At 41.6% G+C, this 22,746-nt stretch overlaps 1 protein-coding gene across 2 annotated transcripts; it reads right to left on the bottom strand.

The window, feature by feature from the left end:
• Window positions 1-3,359: 3,359 nt before the first annotated feature.
• Window positions 3,360-22,695, bottom strand: TMX4 (thioredoxin related transmembrane protein 4). Of its 2 annotated transcripts, none has more exons than XM_014895078.2 (8): window positions 22,469-22,695; window positions 14,126-14,241; window positions 11,171-11,216; window positions 10,448-10,576; window positions 9,705-9,750; window positions 8,204-8,305; window positions 7,319-7,382; window positions 3,360-6,913 (listed from the first exon to the last, which is right to left on the bottom strand). In XM_014895078.2, exons 1-8 carry the CDS (start codon window positions 22,651-22,653, stop codon window positions 6,627-6,629), a joined length of 975 nt encoding a protein of 324 aa, XP_014750564.2. In that variant the 5' UTR covers window positions 22,654-22,695; the 3' UTR covers window positions 3,360-6,626. The 2 variants fall into 2 exon arrangements, with proteins under 2 accessions (XP_014750564.2, XP_088016863.1); XM_088160737.1 differs by having other exon boundaries at window positions 3,360-6,910; window positions 22,469-22,693.
• Window positions 22,696-22,746: the final 51 nt, after the last annotated feature.

The raw sequence follows: 22,746 nt of genomic DNA, 5'->3' as shown, positions 1-22,746 counted from the left end.
AACTGCTTTAACCTTGGCATTTCACTGTGCTTGCAGCAAAAAACTGAGGACACGTCTGCTTGCATTTATTTAAAGTTTGCATCATCTGTGCTAAAAACAGGTATTTATCCTGGAGCATGAGACAGAAAGTGCTGCATGATAGCTGAACATTTTAATATGTGCAGCTGAACTCAACCTTAATGAACTCAAAAGGTTTTTATGTTGGGAAGTTGCAAAAATTTCTGGAGGCAGCAATAGCGTTGCACCACTGTTGCCCTCTCCCCATTCTATAAATGTCTGTATTCTTCAAAACTCTTCCCACCTTGATATTTCTTTTTCCACTTAGATGCTTCTCTGCCACATTCACAGGATATTGGTGATTGCTTTAATTGCCATTATTTGTCACTCAGGCTCAAAGTTCCTCTTCCCTCTTCCGTTGTGCAGTTTCTCAGGTGCCACCCTTCATGGATCCTCCCACATGTGCCAGTCACACCCCAAAGCCCCTCTGGGACCACTGAATGCCTGCTGCACTCCAGCCAAATCACCTTGGGAAGCTCCACAGAGCTCAGGGGTTCAGTTGGAACTGGAGCCTCCAGCAGGATCCACCACTTGCCATGCTGGCTAGTTGCTGAGCTTGGATGAGGTGGAAGGTGTCAGTATCAGCACAAGGGAAGAAAAACTAAGGAAAAGGTGAAATTTAATGCCAGGTCTCCCCAGCACATCTGATACCAACACACAGAGCTTCCCTCCAAGTAATTGGCTCCTCATTTTAATGAATCTCTCCGGATGAGATTTCCTCTGGCTGCCTAATGAGGCATTGGCTGTCTGGCCTTTAACCCTGGAGCCAAGGAACTGCATCCTGACTGAACAGCAAAGAGTTGGCCCGAGCAACCACACAAACCTCACTGCCACTGTCGATGTCAAAAAAACAACAGAGCCCCCTCCCACATCTCCTGCTTCTCCCTTGCTCCTTTTGCAGGATCTACAAACACAATGAGGTCATACCTGGAGCTCAGCTGAACCAGGCTCTGCAAAAGAAAATTTTCACTGTGGTTCAAAAAGGTCAATCACAAATTCCGGATGAAAAGCCCCACAGAGGGTTATTGAACAGAGAGAACTCGTGGCCTAGAAAGAGCTACTTGCAAAAGGCAAAAAGACTGCAGAAAAAAACCCCACAACATGCTTGTCCTGATGTCTGTTACTTGCTGTAAAGGGAGACTTTGCACAGCATTCCAGCCTGTGTCCTTCTGCACGATCAGACAGACATCCACAGTCTCCTGTCAGCACATGAAAACCTCTGCAGGGGAAAGATGACCCAGCTGGGACTTTCTCCCTTCGGTTAACTGCAGTGAAGATTAACTGGAGAAGTTAACTGCAGCATAGAATTCAAATATTTTAATGTTCAAACCACTGCCCATTTCTCATGACTGTTGTGCAAAGCTGTTTTATCAAGTACCTTACATAAGTAAAACAGTTATTTTGGCTTCCAAATTCTCCATAAACGATTTCTCCAAATGAAGTCATAAAATACCCATTTTCTAGAGTGTTTTTGGACATCATCTCACACCAGTCAAAACTGAACCAATTCATTTTGTCCCCTCCAAGCCAGCCAGAAGAACCAATAGAAAATATTTGTGGAGTTCTTACCCCAGCAGCCATCTGGCAACTCCACTGTGGGAGTCAAAGCTGATGGATGCTGCAGGGATGAGGACAGCTCTTTGGCCATTCAGCAGTGAGCAAGTGGCTGGAACAGGCCCCTGGATGTCTATTTTGGGAAGTCTGGAGACTGCTGGGATGGCAGAAGAGTGGAGCATTGAGCAGAGGACTGATGCTCCTGGGAGGAGCTGCATGGTTCCGAGTACAATGAAACCAATCCAGGGCAGATTTACCAAGATCTGTGTTACTCTTGTCCTGCAACCACAGCAACAAGACATAAAAAGTGCCTTTATCGAGGGTCATCTTTTAATTTCCTGATGTGTGACTGACACTTGGAATGGCCACTGTCCTTTCTGCATCCTCTGCAAGCATGTGAGGCACTGGCCCAGCCTGTGCCAGGAAAATCCGTGGTGTGCAAGTTCAGCTCCCACACTCCCCTGGAACCCAGACTAACAGATGTAAAAGTCTGATGTAGCAGCAGGCTCCAAGTAACTCTAATGAGCCATAAAAAACAACCTTTCCATATAAAATGGAAATTTAAATGAAAATATTAGGATAACTAAATCCCCATTTGTTCCCTGTATGTTTAAATAAGGAGCTTTCCTTTCTCCTGAGGAAAGATGAAGAGAAAGTAAAAGCAGAGTTTTAGGTGTTTTTCTAATGGGAGAAGAATGAAGATATTTGGTTAAAAATAAGTAACCACCACAGTGCTCACTGGGGTAAAACACAATGAACTCCCCAGTAGTGAAGGGAATGACAGCACACACTACTGGGCAGCTGCATTCCCAGAGCTGGGACTTACCACTGGTCCAGTTCCAGATGGAAAAATCAAGCTTTTCTGCCACTTTAGTTCAGCCACTGAAGAGTATCTTCAATATTTCCTCTGCAAAACTAGAGCTTGGATTTGTCTGATTGCTTGAGCCTGATCAAAAGCTGATCCGATTTTGCCTGTAGTACTCCACGTGCTGTTTTCACGGAGAAAATTTCATGTTCTCATATCACAAAAGAGAACAAGCAGCAGCTGATGAAACAGCAAACAAAATGCTCACAAAGCCTCATCTGATACCGTTCCAACTTCCACTTTGCATGCAGCAATGAGCACAGTGGAAAAGAAGAAAAGCAAAGTGAGTGGCAAATGGCCCAGGCCCTGCAGCTGCTCTGTTCACAGGGACAGGCAGCTCAGGTAACTCACCTGAGCACAATGAATCCAGGTGCCAGATCCAGCAGCTGCTCACAGCATCCAAGGAGGTCACAAGGACGGCTCCTGGCAGTCCCTTGTCCCTCTGGCACAGCTGCCCCTACAGCCTATTCCTGCAGCACTGCCTGGAATGTGAACCACAACCTGAGGATGCCTCATTTAGGTCTGGACATTTCTTGCTGGCCTCCAAATCCCAGAGGGAGTCGGCACAGCTTTGGCAGAATTAGGGGATTTCTCAGGGAGGGGAAAGAAGTACCTAACGTGGAGGTGAAGCCTTTAAGGGTTCAGTTATGTTGTTCTGCCCAGCTCCATTCTGAACCTTTGAGAGCCCTGGGTTCCTCCAGGGAAACCCTCCAAAAGGAAGCAATTCACTGATTTCCAGGTTCCTTTTAAAGATTTTAAGGAATCTTCACAAGTCACAACCTCTACAATTAACTGGAACATCAGCATCACAAAAAAACCCCTTTTTTTAATGACACAGATGAGCCAACTCTGCACAGAGGAAATGAAAAGGACTCCAAGCAGGTCATAAATACAAAATTTTATGTGGCATTTCAGTAAAAATACGCCTAAGTATAAATTTGCAACACTTTCATGTAACAGACAACCCTGTGTAACATTTCCAGGAAGAAAACCCACGTAACACGTGCCACCCCCATGGGGGCAGTAGATACAGAGCACACACATAAAAGTTTCACACAGATCCCAAGGACAGGAGGTTTGGAACGCTGCATGGATTGCCAGCCTCTTGAAAAAGGAACCTGACAGATTTTTTTCCTGTGACTTGCTGTTAAGCATTCCCATTCCAGTGGCACGCAGCCCAATTGATATTTAAATTTCTTCTCAACAACCTTAAATTAATTTTGACACACAGCTCTAGTTCACAAGCCTTAAGGCCCCGTCCTTCATCAAAACATTTTGAACAGTGCCAGCAGCAGCTTCTCCAAGGCCCTTTTGTCTATAGTGAGGTGGCAAGAACAAGTTCCATTTCTTCATGATTAATCCGAACAGAACAGAGATAACAGAACACCCAGATTGCACAAAAGGTTGATCTTGACTTTTTGGAAACACACCAAGTTTAGAACTATTGTAATAGTCTAATTAGCACAACTCACATGATTCAATTAAAATGTGTTTTAGTGGAAAAAAACCTGATCCTGGAAGGTATATTAATGTGACACTTCTACTGCACAGCTATTAGATTTTCTGTTAAACACAAATTTAGCTTTTATAGTGTTTGCTGCTCGCTGTTTCCCAGACAGACATCAGTCCAAATTGAGTATCTCCAGTATCACATCACAGTAGTTTTCCTACAAATGTAAAATTAAGTTGGAGAGATCAATGGCTGCACAGTATCACTTTTTTCTAAGCAAAGCCTTAATCACATTCAGTGATCTTTGTAATAAGATACACCAATACATGTCAAACATTGTCAAACCCAGTCTGCATTAATATTCCCTACTTTATTCATGAAAACACAGGAACAACATCCATCCTATGTTCAAGAACCCTTAGAAGCCTGAGCAAGCTCATTTCTAGATCCACAAGATAGATCTAAGCTGCTGTCACCTGCTGCCTGCTTATTTCATCTGTGCTCATCAGTGATCTCACACTTCAGTCTATCATGATGGAAAACATTTCTTTGGTTTAAATAATCCAAACCCAACTGTGACATGCAACAGCAGAGGAAATGTGAGCAGAGAATTCAGGCAACCCACACAAAGGGGCTTCTGATCTCTCCCACAGCATCTCACAAACCATTTGCCTTTTAGGACAAAGTGCCATTTGGGGGTTTCTTTGTTTCCTGTGAAATCCAAACACACCACAGAGAAACCCAACTCTTGCAGGAACACCTTTTTGTCTTCGAAGTGCACAGTTCTTCTCTTCACACTGTAGTGGCCACAAAGTTTTCTTAATTTTTGCAGAAAAAGTGTAGCTTTTAAAAGGCTGCTGTGTGCCTCACCTGCTGCTGAATTCTGTGGCTGCCAGCTTTACAACTGCTCAGTTACACAGGACAACACCTAAACATCACAAACTGTTCTCAAGATAGTGCAATGGATAGATATTATCAAGTCTACGTTTTCACCTTTGTGAAAGCACATTGAGTTTCATACAGTGGACACCTCTAAAACTCCAGACTGGGAGTATTCTTCAAGAAATTACAAATTCAGGATATGCAGTGTAATTTTCTTCTTTGAACAGCTCTACTAGACAAATGAAAGTTTCTATCATATAGATCAAAAACATATGTGACAGGACAGAAATGGGTAAGTTGAGCTTTCTTGGAAAATATCTTCTTCATGAGCATTAAAAAACAACAACAAAACAGCTTTCAACACAAATTGGCCCTATAAATCTCAGTCTCAAAGGAAACCAGCATTTTGCACTTGCAACTTCTCTTCTAATGAGAGATGATGTCATCTGTGACTAGTTTTTGTTCTTGAAGAACAAGATGAAATCCGTGCATGTTAGCAAGGTTTATGCAATATATATATTAAAATAATATCAAGATTAGGACACATCTTATGCTCATGGTCATACATCAACAAAGCAGGAACATACAGGATCTCACTGTGGGTGCTCCTTACCAAAAAAGACTTCTATACTAACCCAAAGGAGTGATACACTGATATGTTTAATGACCCAAGTCTAACCACATCTAATGCTGTCTACCTGACGAGCCATTTTCACTTGATGCAGTTCTACACACGCACGTTTATTCTGACAGAAGCAGCAAAACCCAAAGCTCCTCACCACTACCCACCTGTGCCCCCTCTCTTTTCCCAACATGATGAATCCAGAAGTAGAAAAGTGATCAAAAGTAAAAAAACCTTAAGTGCCTCTTCAGATAACATCACTAAAGCAGCTTGAGTTCTGCCAAAAGCAGAGTTTTCCGAGTTGGAAATGGCAGGATTGCACTGCACATGACAAACTTGCACTGGCAAGAAAGGTGCAACTTACTGACTCCAAAGGGAGTATTTTCCTGCTCCAATCTCTCCAATTTGTTGATGGGAACAAATTACCAAAAGAAGCAAAAAAAAAAGTAGTTGTGCTTGGGCAAAATTTCCCCCGACAAAAATAATTTCCTTTAAACCTGTTAAAGGTCCTAACACATTTTAAATATTTAGCTGCAAGTCTCTTTCTGCCTAACATTTTAAATTACTCTAACCCCTCGGGTGAAACAACTCAAGCTGCACAACCTCTGGATCACTAAAAACTGACACATCTGGGGGTGAGCTGCAGGATCAACTTCCAAAACAAAAACGAATAGAAATGGAAGAGAAAGGTGCTTCGGTTGAAAGTGATAAAAACAAACCCATGGTAAACAACATTTTTGATAGAAGACCAGTAAGGTGCCTCCTTTCACTAGTGAATCATCTCTGTGCTTCTGTGGCATTTGGGAACAATCAACATTCAGACAGAAAAGTCACAGTCCTGCCAAGCTACCATGGAGTTAAAAGTCCTGATCTTGCCCAGGTCAGTCCTTAGGGTGACACACACAATGATCATTTCAGAGCTGGTGAACTGAGGCTGACACCCCCTTTTTCTCTGAGAGGACATGGAACAGATAAGACACTGATTCTGATTGTCACGGCTAAGGTCACACAACACACAGCAAATGTGCTTATCAAAGAAAGTAAGCAAGAACTAAGCTTAAAAAAAGAGGAGCCTGCTGGCAGAGCAGAGCTTTGCGTAAACACCAACGACAAATCAAGTGTAAGCTCCAGCTTCAGACCCCCAAGGGGTCTGACACTTCTTTGGTCCAAGTGTAGCAGGTACAGCACTGGGAAAGCTATAGTTCCTTCTCAGCCTCCTGACTTCTCCGCTGCCTCACTGTGCTTTCAGTCTCTGGTTCAGCTAAAGGCTGCTCGCTTAAGTCTTCCATTTCTTCTTCCCCTGATTCTTTTCCAAGTGCTAAATCCTCCTCTGACTCTTCAGCACTCGAATTTGCTGCATCTTCTCCGTCTGAGGGATCTTTGTCATCTGCGGCCTCTTCCGCATCGTCGGCGGAAAGCTCCGCAGCGTCCTGCGGCTCCTCCAGCGCCGCGTTCTCCGCGTTCTCCTTGCTGATGGCTTCTTCTAAACAAAGCACACACTGCAGTTAGACTGAATCTCACTACAAAGCCTTGCCAATTGGCACCACCACGGACATACTCTGAAATATTGATCAACATTATAACTGATTAGGATTATTATTCCAGCTGGGATTGGAACCAGATGATCCTTAAACTATTCTGTGGTTCTGCGATTGAAAACTTTTCCTTATTTTTCAGTTATTTCATTAAACTTTCAGTACATTTCTCCTCCACGTCCATTTATTTTCCTTGCACAGATAGACTCTCATCTATTCTACTGAGTTACAAACCAATTTTACTTGGCTCCTGGATTATTGGTTCACACCTAAGAACTCAACAGTGGACTGCCCTTGCTCCTACAAATTTACACTTGAAATTACAGCTTCTCACCCTCTTAAAGAGTTCTTACCAGGAGTTTCAGCTCTGTATTTTGACTTTGATGGGCAGAGGCAGTCTGAAATCAAAACCAGGATCTGTGGAAAGGAAAAAGGCATTTATTAGCAATAATAAAAATGGGAATTGTTAGCAATTGCAAAAGTCCCTGCACTCATTCTCTTTAGAAAGATATACACAATGAAATTTACAAAATTATATTATTTTGCTTAGAGATAAGAGCTAAATAAAAACATGGAAAAAAAGTGCTTTCTCAGTGTGCACTAACCAGCATTCCCTGCTTTCTACTACCCATTTTCTGCCTCCTACTTGGCTAAATTTATTCAGTACTGACGCTTGCTGAAGAACAGCTCAGAACATGGTTGAGAATTTTTACTTTCTGAAAACTTATGAAAAAGTCTTGGTCAAGATTTCCTGTATTTTGGGATGTTACTTAATTTCTATGCCTGGCTCCCCACTACAGATGTGTGTTTGGCATTTTGTGCTCATTATTTAACCAGCCCAGTGCAGAACATGGACACTAAAAATGCAAGGAAGATATTTGTGCCTCACTGTCACACACTAAGAACAAAGACAGAGTGCAAAGAAAAAGACAGAGCTGATACCATGTGAAAGAAATATTTCAATCATTGAAAAGCTTTTGGCAAAGAGCTGGGATATTAACTTCACATTTTTTCAGCTTATTCAGTTTGGGGGTTTTTTTACTGAAGGAATAAGAAATGGAGTTTCTTTTAAAACATGACATTCACTTGCTTCTAGTTACACTAACTTTCTTGCTCTCATTTGGTGAAAATCTACCACCATAAGTTTATCTTATGAGCAAAGTTAGATTTTTTTTTTCACAAGATTATGCAAAGCATGAGTTCTAGTTAACTGAGAAAAAAAGTAATGTTTTTCTTACCAAACCCAGGAGCAGGCCGATCAGTAAGGTAGCCAAGATGAAGATGGCATAGGAAACCCAAACATGAACTCCAAGAGTGCCAGTGAGGTAGTTATGAATTTGCTGGAAATTAGAAAAAGATACTTAATAACTTCATACCTAAAACCACTTAGGATTTCTACTGCCAACACCATTACATAAATTTCTGTCTAAGACCTTGCATTTAACAGCATTTATACTGAAGTCTTCTCCTTCTGACACCATTAAATCTTGGGGGCTTTTACTAATTTGTTCACATTTAAAAGCTTTATAAGCAGAGGATGCACAATTCCTTCTCCCTAAGACACTCAGCATTACAGATGCCATACACAACCTTGAATGCAGATGGATGGATGAGGAGCCTCAGAGCCTGCAGAAAACTATCACAACACCCGTCATCCTCATGTGGCATCTGTTCAGTAACTAAAAATTCAGCTCTTACTTAAGCTTTTTAGCTCTTAAAAGGAGCCACATACTCTAAGCAAACCATAAAAAATTATTTCACTTCTAAATTTAAATATAATAACCCAAATACAGTATTAAGATTTCTTTCAAACACACAAATTCAACTGGTTGAGTCAAGCAGCACATCAAGTCAGACAAGCTGGTAGGAAATCAATTATGACATTAAATCTCTTTCAAAACAAACTACAATCAACAATTACAAGATTTTAAATATGAAAGTTCCAGAGTCGTCTTTTTAAATGTCAGGACATCTTTTGATATTTATTAAAGCATAAGCAAAGACAGCAGAGCAGGAGGAGTGAAGAAATGTACACCTGAAATACACATCAAAGTGGAAGGCAAATAAGAGGTTTCTTCTCAGGACAGTTCATCTTTGAGGAAGGAGGCTATAGAGAAACAACATTTCAGAGCAACCACGGAAGAGAAACATCAGAAGGCTACAAGAATTAAATACTATCCAGTGAAAGAATCAAAACCAGAATCAAGCAGAGTTCTGTGTTGTGTATTGTAGTTTGATGCTTAGGAGAAGTGATACAAACTTGTTGCAGCTCTCAAGGTACATTTCTTTTCTGAAGCACATGTTACAATAGTAACATATTTTGCCACAATTAAATAGTCTCTCAATCTCACTGACTCTTGAAGGTTTTGACAGGATGTTTCCTGACCAGAATCTGAAAGGTCTGAAAATTCTCAGTATTTAGATGCCATAGAAAAACTTGGATAGTTCCCAAATGAAAGCATCTTGAAATATTTTAAATTTAATACTTTAAAGCACACTTCAGTGTAGCTAAGCATTTCTCCTTTACTTCTGATAATCACTCTATTATCCAAATTCATCATGTTCCTATACAAGTGGGGTTGCCAGTTTGAACCCCAGATGCAGAAATTATTACTAAAAACCCCTTGCCCTCCCTTCTCCTGTGCAATACATGACTCCTCTCATAAAAGGATAATAAAAATATTCAGTTATTATTTAAGCATAAATAGGGAGTATGGAAAACACTATACAGTTACTTACCCTGATCCATCCCGAGAAGTGAAACAGCCCTGCCATGCCATGCATCCTGGAAAACAAGGAAATGGAAGGACAGGTTCACAGCAGCCCTGTAGCTCCTCTCCCCATTCCTAAATATCCTACAGCTCTTCTTCCTTCTCACATGAAAAACAAGGACCCTCTCTGGATCTTTGATGTGAATTTATATATAAGGGCTTCAGCCAGAATGAACTGCAGGCCACTCACATCTTTGGTGCATCCTTTGTGTCACGCAAGCTTTTTATAATATTTCTAAGCAAATCCCTCTCTCTAAAAACAAATTCTTCTATATTCTATAAGCACTACACTGTTTGCTATTCCAAAGGGAGACAAAAGTCTCTCTTGTAAAGAAATTAATAAGAAATCATTAAAGCTAAAGGCTGCCCAGTAGCCAGAAGTCATGATCTACATAGGCACACACTCGATTCCAGGACTCAGCAGATACTGGAAATGCCACTTTACATAACGCTCGGTGGCTGTATTTTTTCTCTTAATATCTTTTCAAAGATGACATAAACAAGCCCTAGCAGGCACAAACAAAAGCAAATGCAGAAAATAAGCTGCCTTTATAGGTGAGAAGTGGGAATCAGGCTGTCAATACTGATTGCTTCTGCAAAGCCTACAAGTCTAAGGAATAAAGGCCTTTTGTCTTCAAACTGTCAACACAGGACCCTTAACGAACAATGAGATATAAAACATCCTTTTTGTTAACAAAAACCAAGTGTTACATTATAGAAGATGGAGACTTCCATCCTGCTACAGGTTCCACAGCTTCCCATTTCCTCTCTAGGATGTAGCCTTGAAGATCTTCCAAGGTGCGGGAGCCGCGGTATCTGCGGAACACTCCATTGTTGGCACTGCAAAACCAACTCCCATCAGCACAGACAGCCCCAAACCCTGAGCTAAAAATCCCAACCACAACCCCCACATACATGATAGGTTTCACTTGCTCAGAGCTGAGTGTTTGGGGACTGTAAGCCATGATGGAAAACCTCAGTTTTTAAACAGCACGGGGTTTTGCCATTTATAAAGCTGCTGTTTTTCTTAAATGTTCACTGGCACTACAGCAAATACACAAACCACTTCTAAATACAGCTCAGAATTAAAAGTGCACATATATATGTATTTGTTTATGTATCTGCATGACTCTTAATACCCTGACTTACTGAGGGGTTCAATATTTTAAGGGTAACATCACCTTACTGGTGAAGAGATACAGCAAATGTCTTCTCTGATCCATTTTTAATGGTATGGACAACAGAGAAATTAGTAAAGTCACTAAAACTAAAGAAAAGCCCCAGATAAGGATTTCATCATACAATCAAAGCTACAATAACCTGAGCTGAAATCAGAAGTCACTATTCCTTCATTTTCCCCTACTCTTCAGTTACAGATTAAATCAAGTGACAAGTAGGAGCCAACAGCTGCAGTTTCCAGTATGACACACTTACTGGTAAATTGTAGGAAGTGTTGTGACAAAGAAACGACCACTCAAGCCTAGAAAGGGAAGAAAACAACACAAACAGTTAAGTAAAACTGAAATTTCTCAGCATTCTAACTTATCTATAAATACCTACAAATCTGTATTTTAGAGCAGGCCTCACAGCTTTCACCATTGTTTTGTAAATACAGGTTAGCAGTTTGTCTTCAGATATGCTACAAAAGGTAACAGATACTAAATATTAATTATACATTAAGGAAACATGTTAGCTTGAAGAACTGAGAGGTAATTTTCCTCATCAATGGATCTGTCTCCTCAGTATTTGCACCCAGCTGAAGTTTTGGACCAGCCCAGTATTAGATTCATTCAGAGTCCATTAGAAAGGGATGAATTCTTATAGTCAGCAACTGCAATTCAGATAAAGCACCAGTGTAAAGAGCATGGTTATTTAACTTTGCCTTTTATAAAATTCTGTGAAAATCTTTTGGGAAATGAAGGCCTTATTCAGCCTTCAATAAAGCAAACAGCTCTAGGCAACAGGATTAGCCACAGAAAAGTATTGTAGCAAGAGGATTTCTGCCTTTAGAGACAAAGAGGAGCCATACTGAAATAAGCCAGGTATTTTTAAAAGTTTCAGTGGTAATGTTTTCCTCAGTTTGAATTCCCCTATGGAAGAGACAAAAAAGGGTTATGGTTTTTTTGTTGTTTGGAATTTTGTTTGAAGGCATTTAAAGCAAATTATCTTTAAAGTTCTAAAAAGGAAAGCTTCTTCAACTTTTCAGCTCTCTGCCTTTATTGCTACAAGAGGCAGGGTGATAAACTTTGTGAAACAGCTAAAAGTTGTGCCAGCACAGGGAGATATCAAGCAAACAAACCCACAAGTGAGGCAGCAGAATTAATAAAGAGACAGCACAGCTGCACAAGGAAAACTGGGTGGAGAGTAACAAAGAACATAATTAGCTTAAGAACAGAGAAAGTCATGGGAACGCTGAAAGGCTCTCTCTGAAGTTCTTAAAAATGCCACTCAGGTAAGGGAAATAAAACAGCTCACTCCTCTTACCTGTGGCCTATCCTAGAGAGAACACCTCAGAAGCAACTCTGAAATGTATCTAAGCACCCTCAACATTTTAGGTGGAGGTCTGCTGGTTACCTAAGGCACCTCCCTAGATTGGTAAAACTAGATGTGAGTCAGCTAGAAAATTTAAGAACACATTAAATTGTTTTGGTGCCTGTTTAATACTATCTTGAATTGGCTATAGTTAAGCATCTGTCTGTGCCTGCATACCAAAAACTGACATGCACTATGAAAATCAACAGTTAATCAAAAATGCAAAAACCCTTTTATTTGCATATACACACCCGAGAATGTACAGAGAATAGAGATGTCATCTAAAACTCCAGCTGCTTTCAGCCAACAACCACTCAAAGAAGATGCAGAAGATCCAAGAAGACTTGTTGGAATTCACAAGTACATGTTGTGATCAGGAGCTTAAAAAAGGCACCACAAATATGCAGAACTTAAGGGTCCAGAAGCATCTTCACTATTTGCTTGCTCCACAAGGAATGTTTCAATGGAAAAGATGAGGCAAGAGGAAGCACTTTAAGGCTGGAACATCAAGGGACTGAAATCTGCTTTGAAGCCATTAAGACTCTGGTGGATTTATTCTTCAGGCATCTCCTGCAATTAGGCACCATGAATGGCCACTTTATCCTGCCAGTTTGGGAAGTGCAATTTTATGTAACTCTGCACTCATTTCATGGTTTTCCCCTAATTTAACACATTTTGACTACTTTCAATTCAATGAAGGGGTTACATAACTAAGACTAATTAAAGTACCATTGTGCAAGCAAAAAAGGGAGACAGAGCACTTAAACACAACTGAAAGGCTGATGCAAAGCCCACAGTAAAAATACCTCAGTAACTTTGGAGAGCTCCATAGAAACTCATATCTTCCAAATTACATCAGCACCAAAGGTCAAATATGTAATAAAAGTTTGTTTTCCAGTCTGAGCATTCCTTAGTTTTGGAAGTGCCTTCAGCTTCCAGTGCTGAACTGGATCTTGTAGGTTTATTACATGAGCTTTGGTACAAATTCATCCTTCTGGTCAGTCCTTTGACTCAGAAGCTACTCATGCTTAGGGGTCAGGACTCTCAGCAATATAAGAAATTCAAGTACTAAGTCTACATCTATTTAAATAAGGTAGTATTAAAATTCATCTGTTTATTTTTCACACACTTTATAAAGCAAAAACAAAGAAAAAAAATCAGTAAAGTTTGGCCTTTTTTTTCTAACAACATCTCATCTTTCAGTCTTTTGATACTGCTCAAAAATCCTTTATCCCTTCAGAGCCCAAACAAGCATAAAGCATCCCCAGAAGATGCAGAGGTTTATACAATATTAATACTGCTTGTACAAAGACACATTCAAAACTTTGAAGGGAGTCACCAAAGGAATAAATTAGATTGCACTCATGCTTCTGTGAACAGTTAGTAAAGTGTTTTTATAAACATATTTGCATATGTGCATCACCAACAGGAAACAGCAATAACATCTGTAATATAAAGCACTGCCACAATTAAAGCAGTCAATAAGCCAGCAACATGCTGGAAACAGTTAGCAGCTTTAATTAAAGCAGGCTCACTCTACCACACCCTCAAATTCTCCTAACGGGAGGCTACAGAGCTGGAATCTTCTGCAGACAGGTTGGAGGAATGAGACAGGCAACAGCCTCCAGTGAAGATTAAAATAGAGAATAAGCCTCTTTTAAGTCAGTATTAAGCCAGATCACCCTCCCAATTCTTTAATCCTTCAAACTGAGTTTATAAAGTTCAGTTCAGAAATATGAACTGTATGGAGAAACAAACTGTGGATAACATGATTTTGACTTTGAAGCCTAAATAAGGAGTAAATGGTAGCTGTAGTGAATAAATGCTGCTATTAAAGCACCTCGTTTTGTGCCATACCTGGCTCCTGAGTGACATCCACTTTTCCAACAGTGATGCCGAGGTGCTCACTCTCCTTGGCAAAGCTCTCCCAGGTCGCCTCAATCTGCTGACAGGCTGGACACCAAGGAGCATAACTAAAGGGGGAAGGAAGACAGGGTAAATATTTTAATACCCTTACACTTAAAGACATCCAAATTGATTTCTCATACAGAGAAAACAGAAGCACATCAATCACAAAGGAAAAAAACCTACATTATTTCTTAATCGAGTCTACTGAAGAACACAAAGTTGTTTTATCAATCCTTATGTTCCTCCCCATGTTATTAAACCAAATCATAGCTTTGAGAAATTCATACCCAAACTCCTCACCACTTGTGATTTATTGTATTTACATAGGAACTAAAATCCATTTCCGTGGCAGCTACCTGAATTATTGAAGGCAGGCAGTCCTCTGAAGCAGTATCCTTCATCACAACATTTCGTACTGATTTCCCACACCTCAGAACTTGCCAAAATTGCATTTGCCTTAGCCCACCACTCCATACATCATAACATGCCCTTTTTGATAGCAGTCATTAGAGACTTAAAAAGAACACACATCAAATTCCTACTGCTCATACTTACTGTCTTGTTTTTACCCAGGATTCATTTCAGAAAAATAGGAGCACACTTTTCAAGAGCTGAATTTTCTACACTCTCAGTCAGAATAATTAAACAAATTTTGCACCTATTGGTAATATAAATCTGGAAACAGAAGAGCTAACATAAAGGATAATATCAGATAAAACTGAAGATAAAATACCTTTCTGTATTTTAGCCTAACCGGGTTGGCCAAGTCTCCATGAAATTTGTGCAGCTTGGCAGGCACTGTCAGACACACCAAAGGGAACCAGGAGGACTGGGAGGTACAGACTGAGCTGAGCAAATTTTCCATGCACAGACTCAGCCTTTCACTAATGAGGAGAAACCCTTATGGAGTTTAATCTGATTTACTGGAGGGGGATGGAGGTTTCTGGCAGCAAAAGCAGTGAGTCTAGGGACACTTGTCACAGTGCTCCACAAATGCCACCAAGCACCCCATCCATTGCAAACCACAGAAACACATTCCCTCCTGGGCAGAGTCCAAGATCCTTAGCACAAAACCAGCACTGGGAAGCTTCACAAGGTTCTCTGCTCCTTCAGTCAGTCTGCCACCACTGCTATGTGACCCAGGGAACGATCCCTGCTCTCTGCCTGTCAGCAGGAATGCTTACTTCTGTCCTGGCTGCAGACAGAGATAGCCCCAGCCACCCTCAGATGTTTCATATGAATAAACCTTCATGTAAAACAGGTCATTTCTCACCGAAGAGAAGAGAATTCAATTTACTCTGAGTGCCTTGTGGTAGTTTCTAAACTCCTGCATTTAAAAGGGAATCTGGTCACTTTGCAGTTAAAGGGACATAAATTCAAAATACCTGGTGTATTTAACCATACTAGAAATTCATAATTCTGTGAAAGCCCCTATCTTGTCTTTTTAAGTCAACATCATTCTGTGTGAAAGCATCTGAAAAAAGGACATCAATCTTATCCTGCCAAGACACAGAACCTCAATATCTTTGCAAAAGCTCCTGGAAACAAGTCTCACATGCAGCGATGTTCTCCATTGTGATGCTGGCCCAGAGAGAGCTTTTAATAACAGTCTGACAGATACTGTACTTCACAAACAGGATTATTTTATTATAGAAGCTTGACTGATAAATAAGAAACTGCAAACATCCATCAGATAATGCAGCTGGTGTTGATCTAAAATGAAAGAGAGAAGTTTGACTGTTTTCTAAATCCAGCTTCTCTAGATGTCTCAAATTCACACCATGAGATTTTCAAAATTAATACATCCTTCAGACTGTTCAATCTGATTTTGGAATAGAAATTTTGACCCCATCTAAATCCATATTTACATTTGACATGCATGAGCATTTCTCCTGAATGAAGTGGAATATTCAATACACTACTAACACTCATATGACTGAAAATATTTCCTTTAACTCAAAGCAGCATGAAAATCCATCCATGTCACAGTTTAGCAGTGACAGGACATAACAGTGAACTTCACAAAAAGCTGTGTTTGCTGGCTGTCTAATTTTCAGTATCAATATTGGACATGGGATGGCAATAGTTCCATATAATGCTACAAGATCCAGCCACTCCAGCTGAACATTGGCACAAACAATCAGGATTAAAATATTTGCTTTACACTCCTGAAATGACACATCCCATTCCTGACAGCAGAAAACAGCCTGTCTCCACATGTTCAAGAGAGAACTTGCAATAGACTTCAGATTTCTGCAAGAATTACCACACTGCTGTTTACTTCAACACCCTCACTTGCCTGAAGCTTTCATGTCTGCATTTGTTGTGCAGCATTTGAGGCATCAAGGAATTCATGACTGCCTCCTGGAAATAACACAAAAAATAAAATTACCAAAGCTTTATTGTGTCTCTCTTAAAATAATCAAAGAGTAAGTGTAAGGGGAGGTAAGTTACTGAAGAGTAAAATACTTCACTAAAAGTTTCAAAAAACTTTCTGCACCCTGAAGGACTGAGGGAAGTACTTGATTACAACAAGGTCCTTTAGAACTGTGGCTGATTTGCATTTCCACAGAAGTTATGGGACAACTACCATTCTTAAATTCACAGAAAAAAAAAATCCGCAGGAGCAAGGAAACAGATCCTCATGCTTGCTGTGGAACCAGTCTTTGTTACTTTTCAAGCCACAAAACGCCAGAGCAGGTCCCTGGTAAAAGCAGATGTAACCTGCTTGTTGCACAAATCTCTTGTGCCTTGCTCCAGACAGGCCAGGAAACAACTAACACTTTGTCAACACCACCGAATTTAGGGCTGCCACTCCCATTTCTTCTCCCTGTGCACGAGGGGGTAGCTCTGTTAACTGGTAGGACACGGGGGCAGTGCAAACAGGTGTGCCAAGAAAACAAGCCTTTCCAAGTCAAAAATCCAAGTCCTCTGGAATTTCAATCAAGACTTGGGCACTCGGTTAAAGGAAAGAAAGCTTTCAGTAGCCTGCTACACATTAAAAGGCAATTTGCTGATCTCCATCACAGCTAAAAGTGACACACTGCCAAACTATTCAGTGCAAGCAGGTACTGCACATTCCTCAACACACACCTCATTCCTGATGCTTCCAGACCTCTTCCACAGCACAGTTGTACAGCTGAAATGCTCTCACACACGGTCAGCCCTCCATAAATAAGGCTGCAACAACGATTGACCTCAGTGGACTAAAATCACTATTTCCAAATATGCAGGTGTTTTCTCCTGTTCCTACCCCATTACGATACCGAAGGCTTTTTGCAGAAGGCATAAAGAAAGCAACTGAAAAGCAAAGTTTGAAGCTCTCAGACACAACTTTCCTTTTGACTTCTATTTATCTGTGATCTAAAGCATCAAAGAATATGCTTTGGCTTTCAAATACCAACAACATCACGCAGGCAATACAAAAGAAGCCGCTCAAGCTAAAACCAGTTTGAGCAAAGGTGCCATTGAGCCGTGTCACCCCGAGCCGATCAGTAAACACAGGAGGGCTTGGCTAAGTGTACTGACACACAATTCCCAGCCCCAAGGCACTCCGCTCTCTGCTGTACCTGCCTGGCTGCTCAATTCACCGCTTTCAAATACATTTAACTCATCTTTTTAGCTGCCTTTTCACTACCATTATTCACAATATCAGTGAACAGATGTAACCTCGAGGAGCACTCCACGCTTTGCTCTAATGACAATTTCATCAAGTTGCAGGAATCTAGGAAAAAGGAAAAACAGCTTATGGATACAGGCATGAGAGGATTTGCTAAACAGAAAACCGCAAAACTTTCTTAAACCAAGCTTCTTGATGGAGTTCGTACTGGGAATGCTATTAAAATGAGAGTGCAAATCTTGGGACAGTATCCAACAGAATGGTAAAAGCAGTATCAGAATGAAATTCTTATTTTTATTCTTTAAAATAGTTTTGCCTTATTCCTACAGATTTCACGAGCATAGAAAATAATTCAAAAAAAAAAAAAAAAAAAGACAGTTTCTAACTACAGCTAGGTCTTGAGGCGAGATAGGCAGCTTTGTAATGCCAACAAAAGAAAAGCTCCAGATGAGCTGTGTGGTTTTAATGACTTTTCAAGTGAGCAGGTGGCAGCCAAAGATACAGAAGCTGGTCCCTGTCATTCACCCGGATCTCTATCACCACAACACAAGCTCTGCAAGCTGACAACGAGCTTCCTGCAGAGCGCCAAACCAGACAAGCCTGTTCTTTTAAAGGAGGAAAAATTAGTTTTAAAATAGAAAGCAAATCAATGAAAACTTAGGTGAATTATTCTAGAGCTTCAGCAGATTTGGTTCCATCATTCCACATATTTTTATGTCCCCTTCTGCATCTGTTTTGTTTTGTTTCTGCTACCAGGGCTATTTTAGCATCACAATTTTGCAGTTTTTGTTCAGCCAATGCTCTGCACAGCACTCAGCTCTGTGTTCAATTATTAAATAAAATGTTTGGTCACTTCCTCTGGACCCAGCCAGCAGAGCTGCAGAGGCTTCAAAACCAAAACAGAGTTTTGATAACTTGATTTTCATTCCCCCTGCTTTTTGGCTTTTATTGGGTTTTGGGTTGTTGGGTATTTTTAAGAATATGACAAAGAAAAGCCTGGACACTAACAAGATGTAAGAGACTAGAAACCCTTAAGTGACAGAAAATTCTCAACCTTGTTGAATTCTTATCCTAACTTACAGTAATTGTTAAATAGTTCAGCACATCCTTTGGGATTTTATTTACACAAAGTACTTCAAGCCTACTGATTACAAACTTTAAACCATAAACAATAAATACTAAAAAAATTCAGCTTCATTTTTAACACACTCACGTGAAGCTACAGACCAAAGGTGCTGGTGGGAGGGGTGAACCCTTGCAATCAACTGGCCAACAAGACAGCAGGGCAATGTTTAATGATAAATGACAATGAAAAAATAAAAGGTGTGGGGCTACATTATAAATATAGGGTTTGAAACGGGACTATTAAGTGGTCTCCTGATTTCCACCTGGCTACAATTAAAAGGGACAATGGAGACATTCCTTATCAATGAGTCTGTGCTGAAACAAAGGGGAACCAAAACATTTAACACAAAGTACTGCAGATGCACCAAGAGCATAAATAGTTTCTTCTGCAATCAGAGGCATGAAGACAACAAGTTCATTGATGGGTTGGGTTTTTTTGCTTGTTTTAATTTACTTCAAAAAGAAGAGGATGTTAAATTAAGATAAATCAAGCCTCGAACAAGTTTTGTTTACAAATGCAAAATGTACTTCTAAGTAAGCAGACCAGAAATTAGTTTTCTGTGTTCCAAAAAGACACAATATTAAAGACAAAAAGAAAGCTCCTCATATTAATGACTCATTATCTCACAGCTACAGAACAGAGATAAGGAAACAGGGAAACTTTTAACACAGCTCATTCCAGCATCACACTCACAGCACTCCAGCCCAGACCTGTGTGCTGTGATAGCAACAACATCCAAAAAATGGTGCAACGTCTGGCAGATACAGAACCTTCTCCTAAACATTTTTATCAATAAAATGCAGCAGTGCTTCCAGGGCCTGAAATTTTTCCAGCTATGAACAACCGAATATTGACAAAAAGCCAGCAGAGCACACACACCTCAGCCAGGAGGGATGAAGGAGGAAAAATCCTATTTCTGTTACAGGTGCCACACACAAGTAATTTCAAACTTAAGTTTCTCTATTTGTGCCCCTGGGAATAACAAAAAAAGTGGAATTACACAGTGATTTTCCACTTTCCCAAATAGAAAAACTGACATTAAACAGCAGTGTACCTGTTCCTACCAGGGCAGGAGACTTCAAAAGAGCAGATGACAAAAATATTTTTTTTTTTTTCATGAAGATGTTATAGTAACATTGACATTAAAAAAAGTATTTCACTCCCAAGATAAAACTGAATTTTCTCCTTTCTCTTATAGGTATTTTGAAGAAGAGGACCGGGAGCAGGGATGGGGGGAAATGCTGATCAGATTTCACCCGGAAAGTAGATAGGGGAAAAAACTCAGACCGGATTCTGCGCGGAAAACATTAAAAAAAAAAAAAAAAAAAAAAAAAAAAAAAAAAAAAAAAAAAATCAATCCTAGAGCTGAAACCCTCACTAATTCCACACCAGCAGCATTGAGTTTGCATCCTCATTAAAGACAAAGGTGCCTCCTCAGGAGAAAAGCAGAAAGCACCAGTAATGAACCACAGGAATTAGCGTGGAGACCCGAGGATCCTTCACACATCAAACACCACATAAAATTAATTAGAGTCTGATTTAAGCAACACCAAAGCTAACTCTGCCACCAGCGCTGTTGTCAGCAACCTCCACTCCCAACCAAAGACCAATTTTTCATTTGGAGTAAAGCCTTCCAAAGGATTTTAATTGTTCACTATTCCAACCCCTTCTGATTTTAGTCAGTTCCTCTCTTTTTTTCTTCTTCAGAGGCATGCACCACTATTTATATAAATATTTTCTTTTTGAAATAAAAACTTAGGTTATTTATGGTAACTCATTCTCCTTAACACACCGACCTGTGAATCGGTAACTTTCATACAATTGCTTCTGCATTGGACTAAGATGTCCTAAGTGGAAAAACTTCAATTTAAAACAACCTCAGAGCGGGAGAAAACAAACTCATTTGTTTTTTTTTCTCTACCTTGTAGATCACAATAAATGAAGAGAGAAAAGCCATTCTAAATCCTCAGCCACAACACTTGACATCCCTGGGTCACTCTCAGCTGTTTCAAGATTGTTACCACCTCTTCACTTATTAACGCCAGGGCCCAGGAGGAACCTGAGCACTAAAGCCCTAAGAGAGGTGAGAGTCTATCTCGCTAAGAAAAGACTGGACATCTCATCAAAACAAATTAAAGAGCAAAGAAAAACTTTAAGTAGCTGGCTAAGTATTCAGGAGGGAGCAGGAGTTCAGATGTTCCAACTGTTTTAAACTTAAGCACTTGCACAGAGTAGCAAACGTGCCACAGTAAAATCCTCTTTTATAGCTGCACAGCCCACAGGTATCACGTGACTGTACTGCCTACTTAAACTACTTTTTTATTCATTGCTGTCTCAAAAAAACCCTCGAGCTCCTTTCCCCCCCTTCTAAATACAAGCAGGTGAGCGAGGCTCCACCAAAAATAAAGCCACGTGAATTTCAAGAACTGCGTCATGTCACAAGCAAAGCCACCACTCCAGCACAGTCAGTCAGAAGTTAATGAAATCTGATGCATCTCCCTCGAATGAGAACTCCGAGCTCAAGTCAAGGCTGGGATGTTATGTAATACTGCTCTGGAAGCCTACTCCTGCTAAATATTCCCTACTGAATTCAGGCCTCTTGGAGCTCACACAGAACCCAGCACCAGGTGGGGGATCAGGGCACGGAGCAGTGCTGGACACTGTTCCCAAAGTGACCCACTGAACCTTGGACACTCGGATGAGAACCGGAGGGACAGCTGCTTCACAGAACCACTGAATGGTTTGGGATGGAAGGGGACCTTGAAGACCACCCAGTGCCAACCCCATGCCATGAGCAGGGACACCTTTCTCTGGACCAGGCTGCTCCAAGCTCCATCCAACCTGGCCTTGAACACTGCCAGGAATGGGGCATCCACAGCTTCTCTGAGCAACCTGCGCCAGGGCCTCACCATCGCCACAGCAAATAAATTATTCCCCAATATCCAATCTAACCCAACTATCCACCAGTTTGAAGGCAATCCCCCTTGGTCTGTCATGACACGTTCTCGTAAATAGTCTGCTCGTCTTCCCTGTAAATTCCCTTCAGGTACTGGAAGGCCCCAGTTAGGTTTACCCAAAGCCTTCTCTTTCCCAGGGTGAACAACCCCAATTCTCTCAATCATTCCTCAAAGCAGAGATGCTCCATTCCTCTGATCAACTTGGTGGCCTCCCTCCACGTCCTTCACTTCATATCCCTCATTCCCCTCTGTCCGGAGTGACCGGTTTAACCTTGGGCGCTCTGTGCCCGCACAGGCCGGGAACCAGCGGGGCAGCTCCTCCTGCGCGGCCATCCCTGGCGAGCCCAGGCTGTGTCCGCCGCCTGAGGGCGGGCAGAGGGCACCGCGGGCACCGCCCGCAGCCTCCCTCACGCCGTCCCCGGGCAGCCACCAGCAGGATGGGGAAGCTACAGGGCGGCAAGGCCGGCCCGGCCTCCTTGTCCCCACGGCGGGGCTGCACTCACCGGCCGTGCCTGCCCCTCGCCGGGAACCCCCCTCGTCCCCCCGGCCACGCTGCCTCCGAGGCGGGCGGGAAAGCGGCCGCTACTCACAACTCCAACATCCACTGGCCCTGCAACACCAGGCTCCAGTTGGAGCCGCACAACACTCGCACGCTGCTCTGCGGCTCGCCGGGGCTGTAGAAGGAGGACGACAAACAGGCGGCGGGGCCCAGCAGCGCTGCGAGGAGCAGAGCGCGGAGGAACCGCCGCCCTTGGCGCCAGCGGCCCGGCGCCATGTTCGGCCCGCCCGCCCTCAGGAAGTCGGGGTACGAGCGGCCGCCGCGGGGGCGGCGCCTGCGCGGGGCAGGGGCGGCTCCTCGCGCCGCGGC

The sequence above is a fragment of the Sturnus vulgaris genome, chromosome 3, assembly GCF_052056855.1.
Source record: "Sturnus vulgaris isolate bStuVul1 chromosome 3, bStuVul1.hap1, whole genome shotgun sequence".
Taxonomy (NCBI): Eukaryota; Metazoa; Chordata; class Aves; order Passeriformes; family Sturnidae; genus Sturnus; species Sturnus vulgaris.
This window is presented reverse-complemented; position numbering and strand designations above follow the sequence as displayed.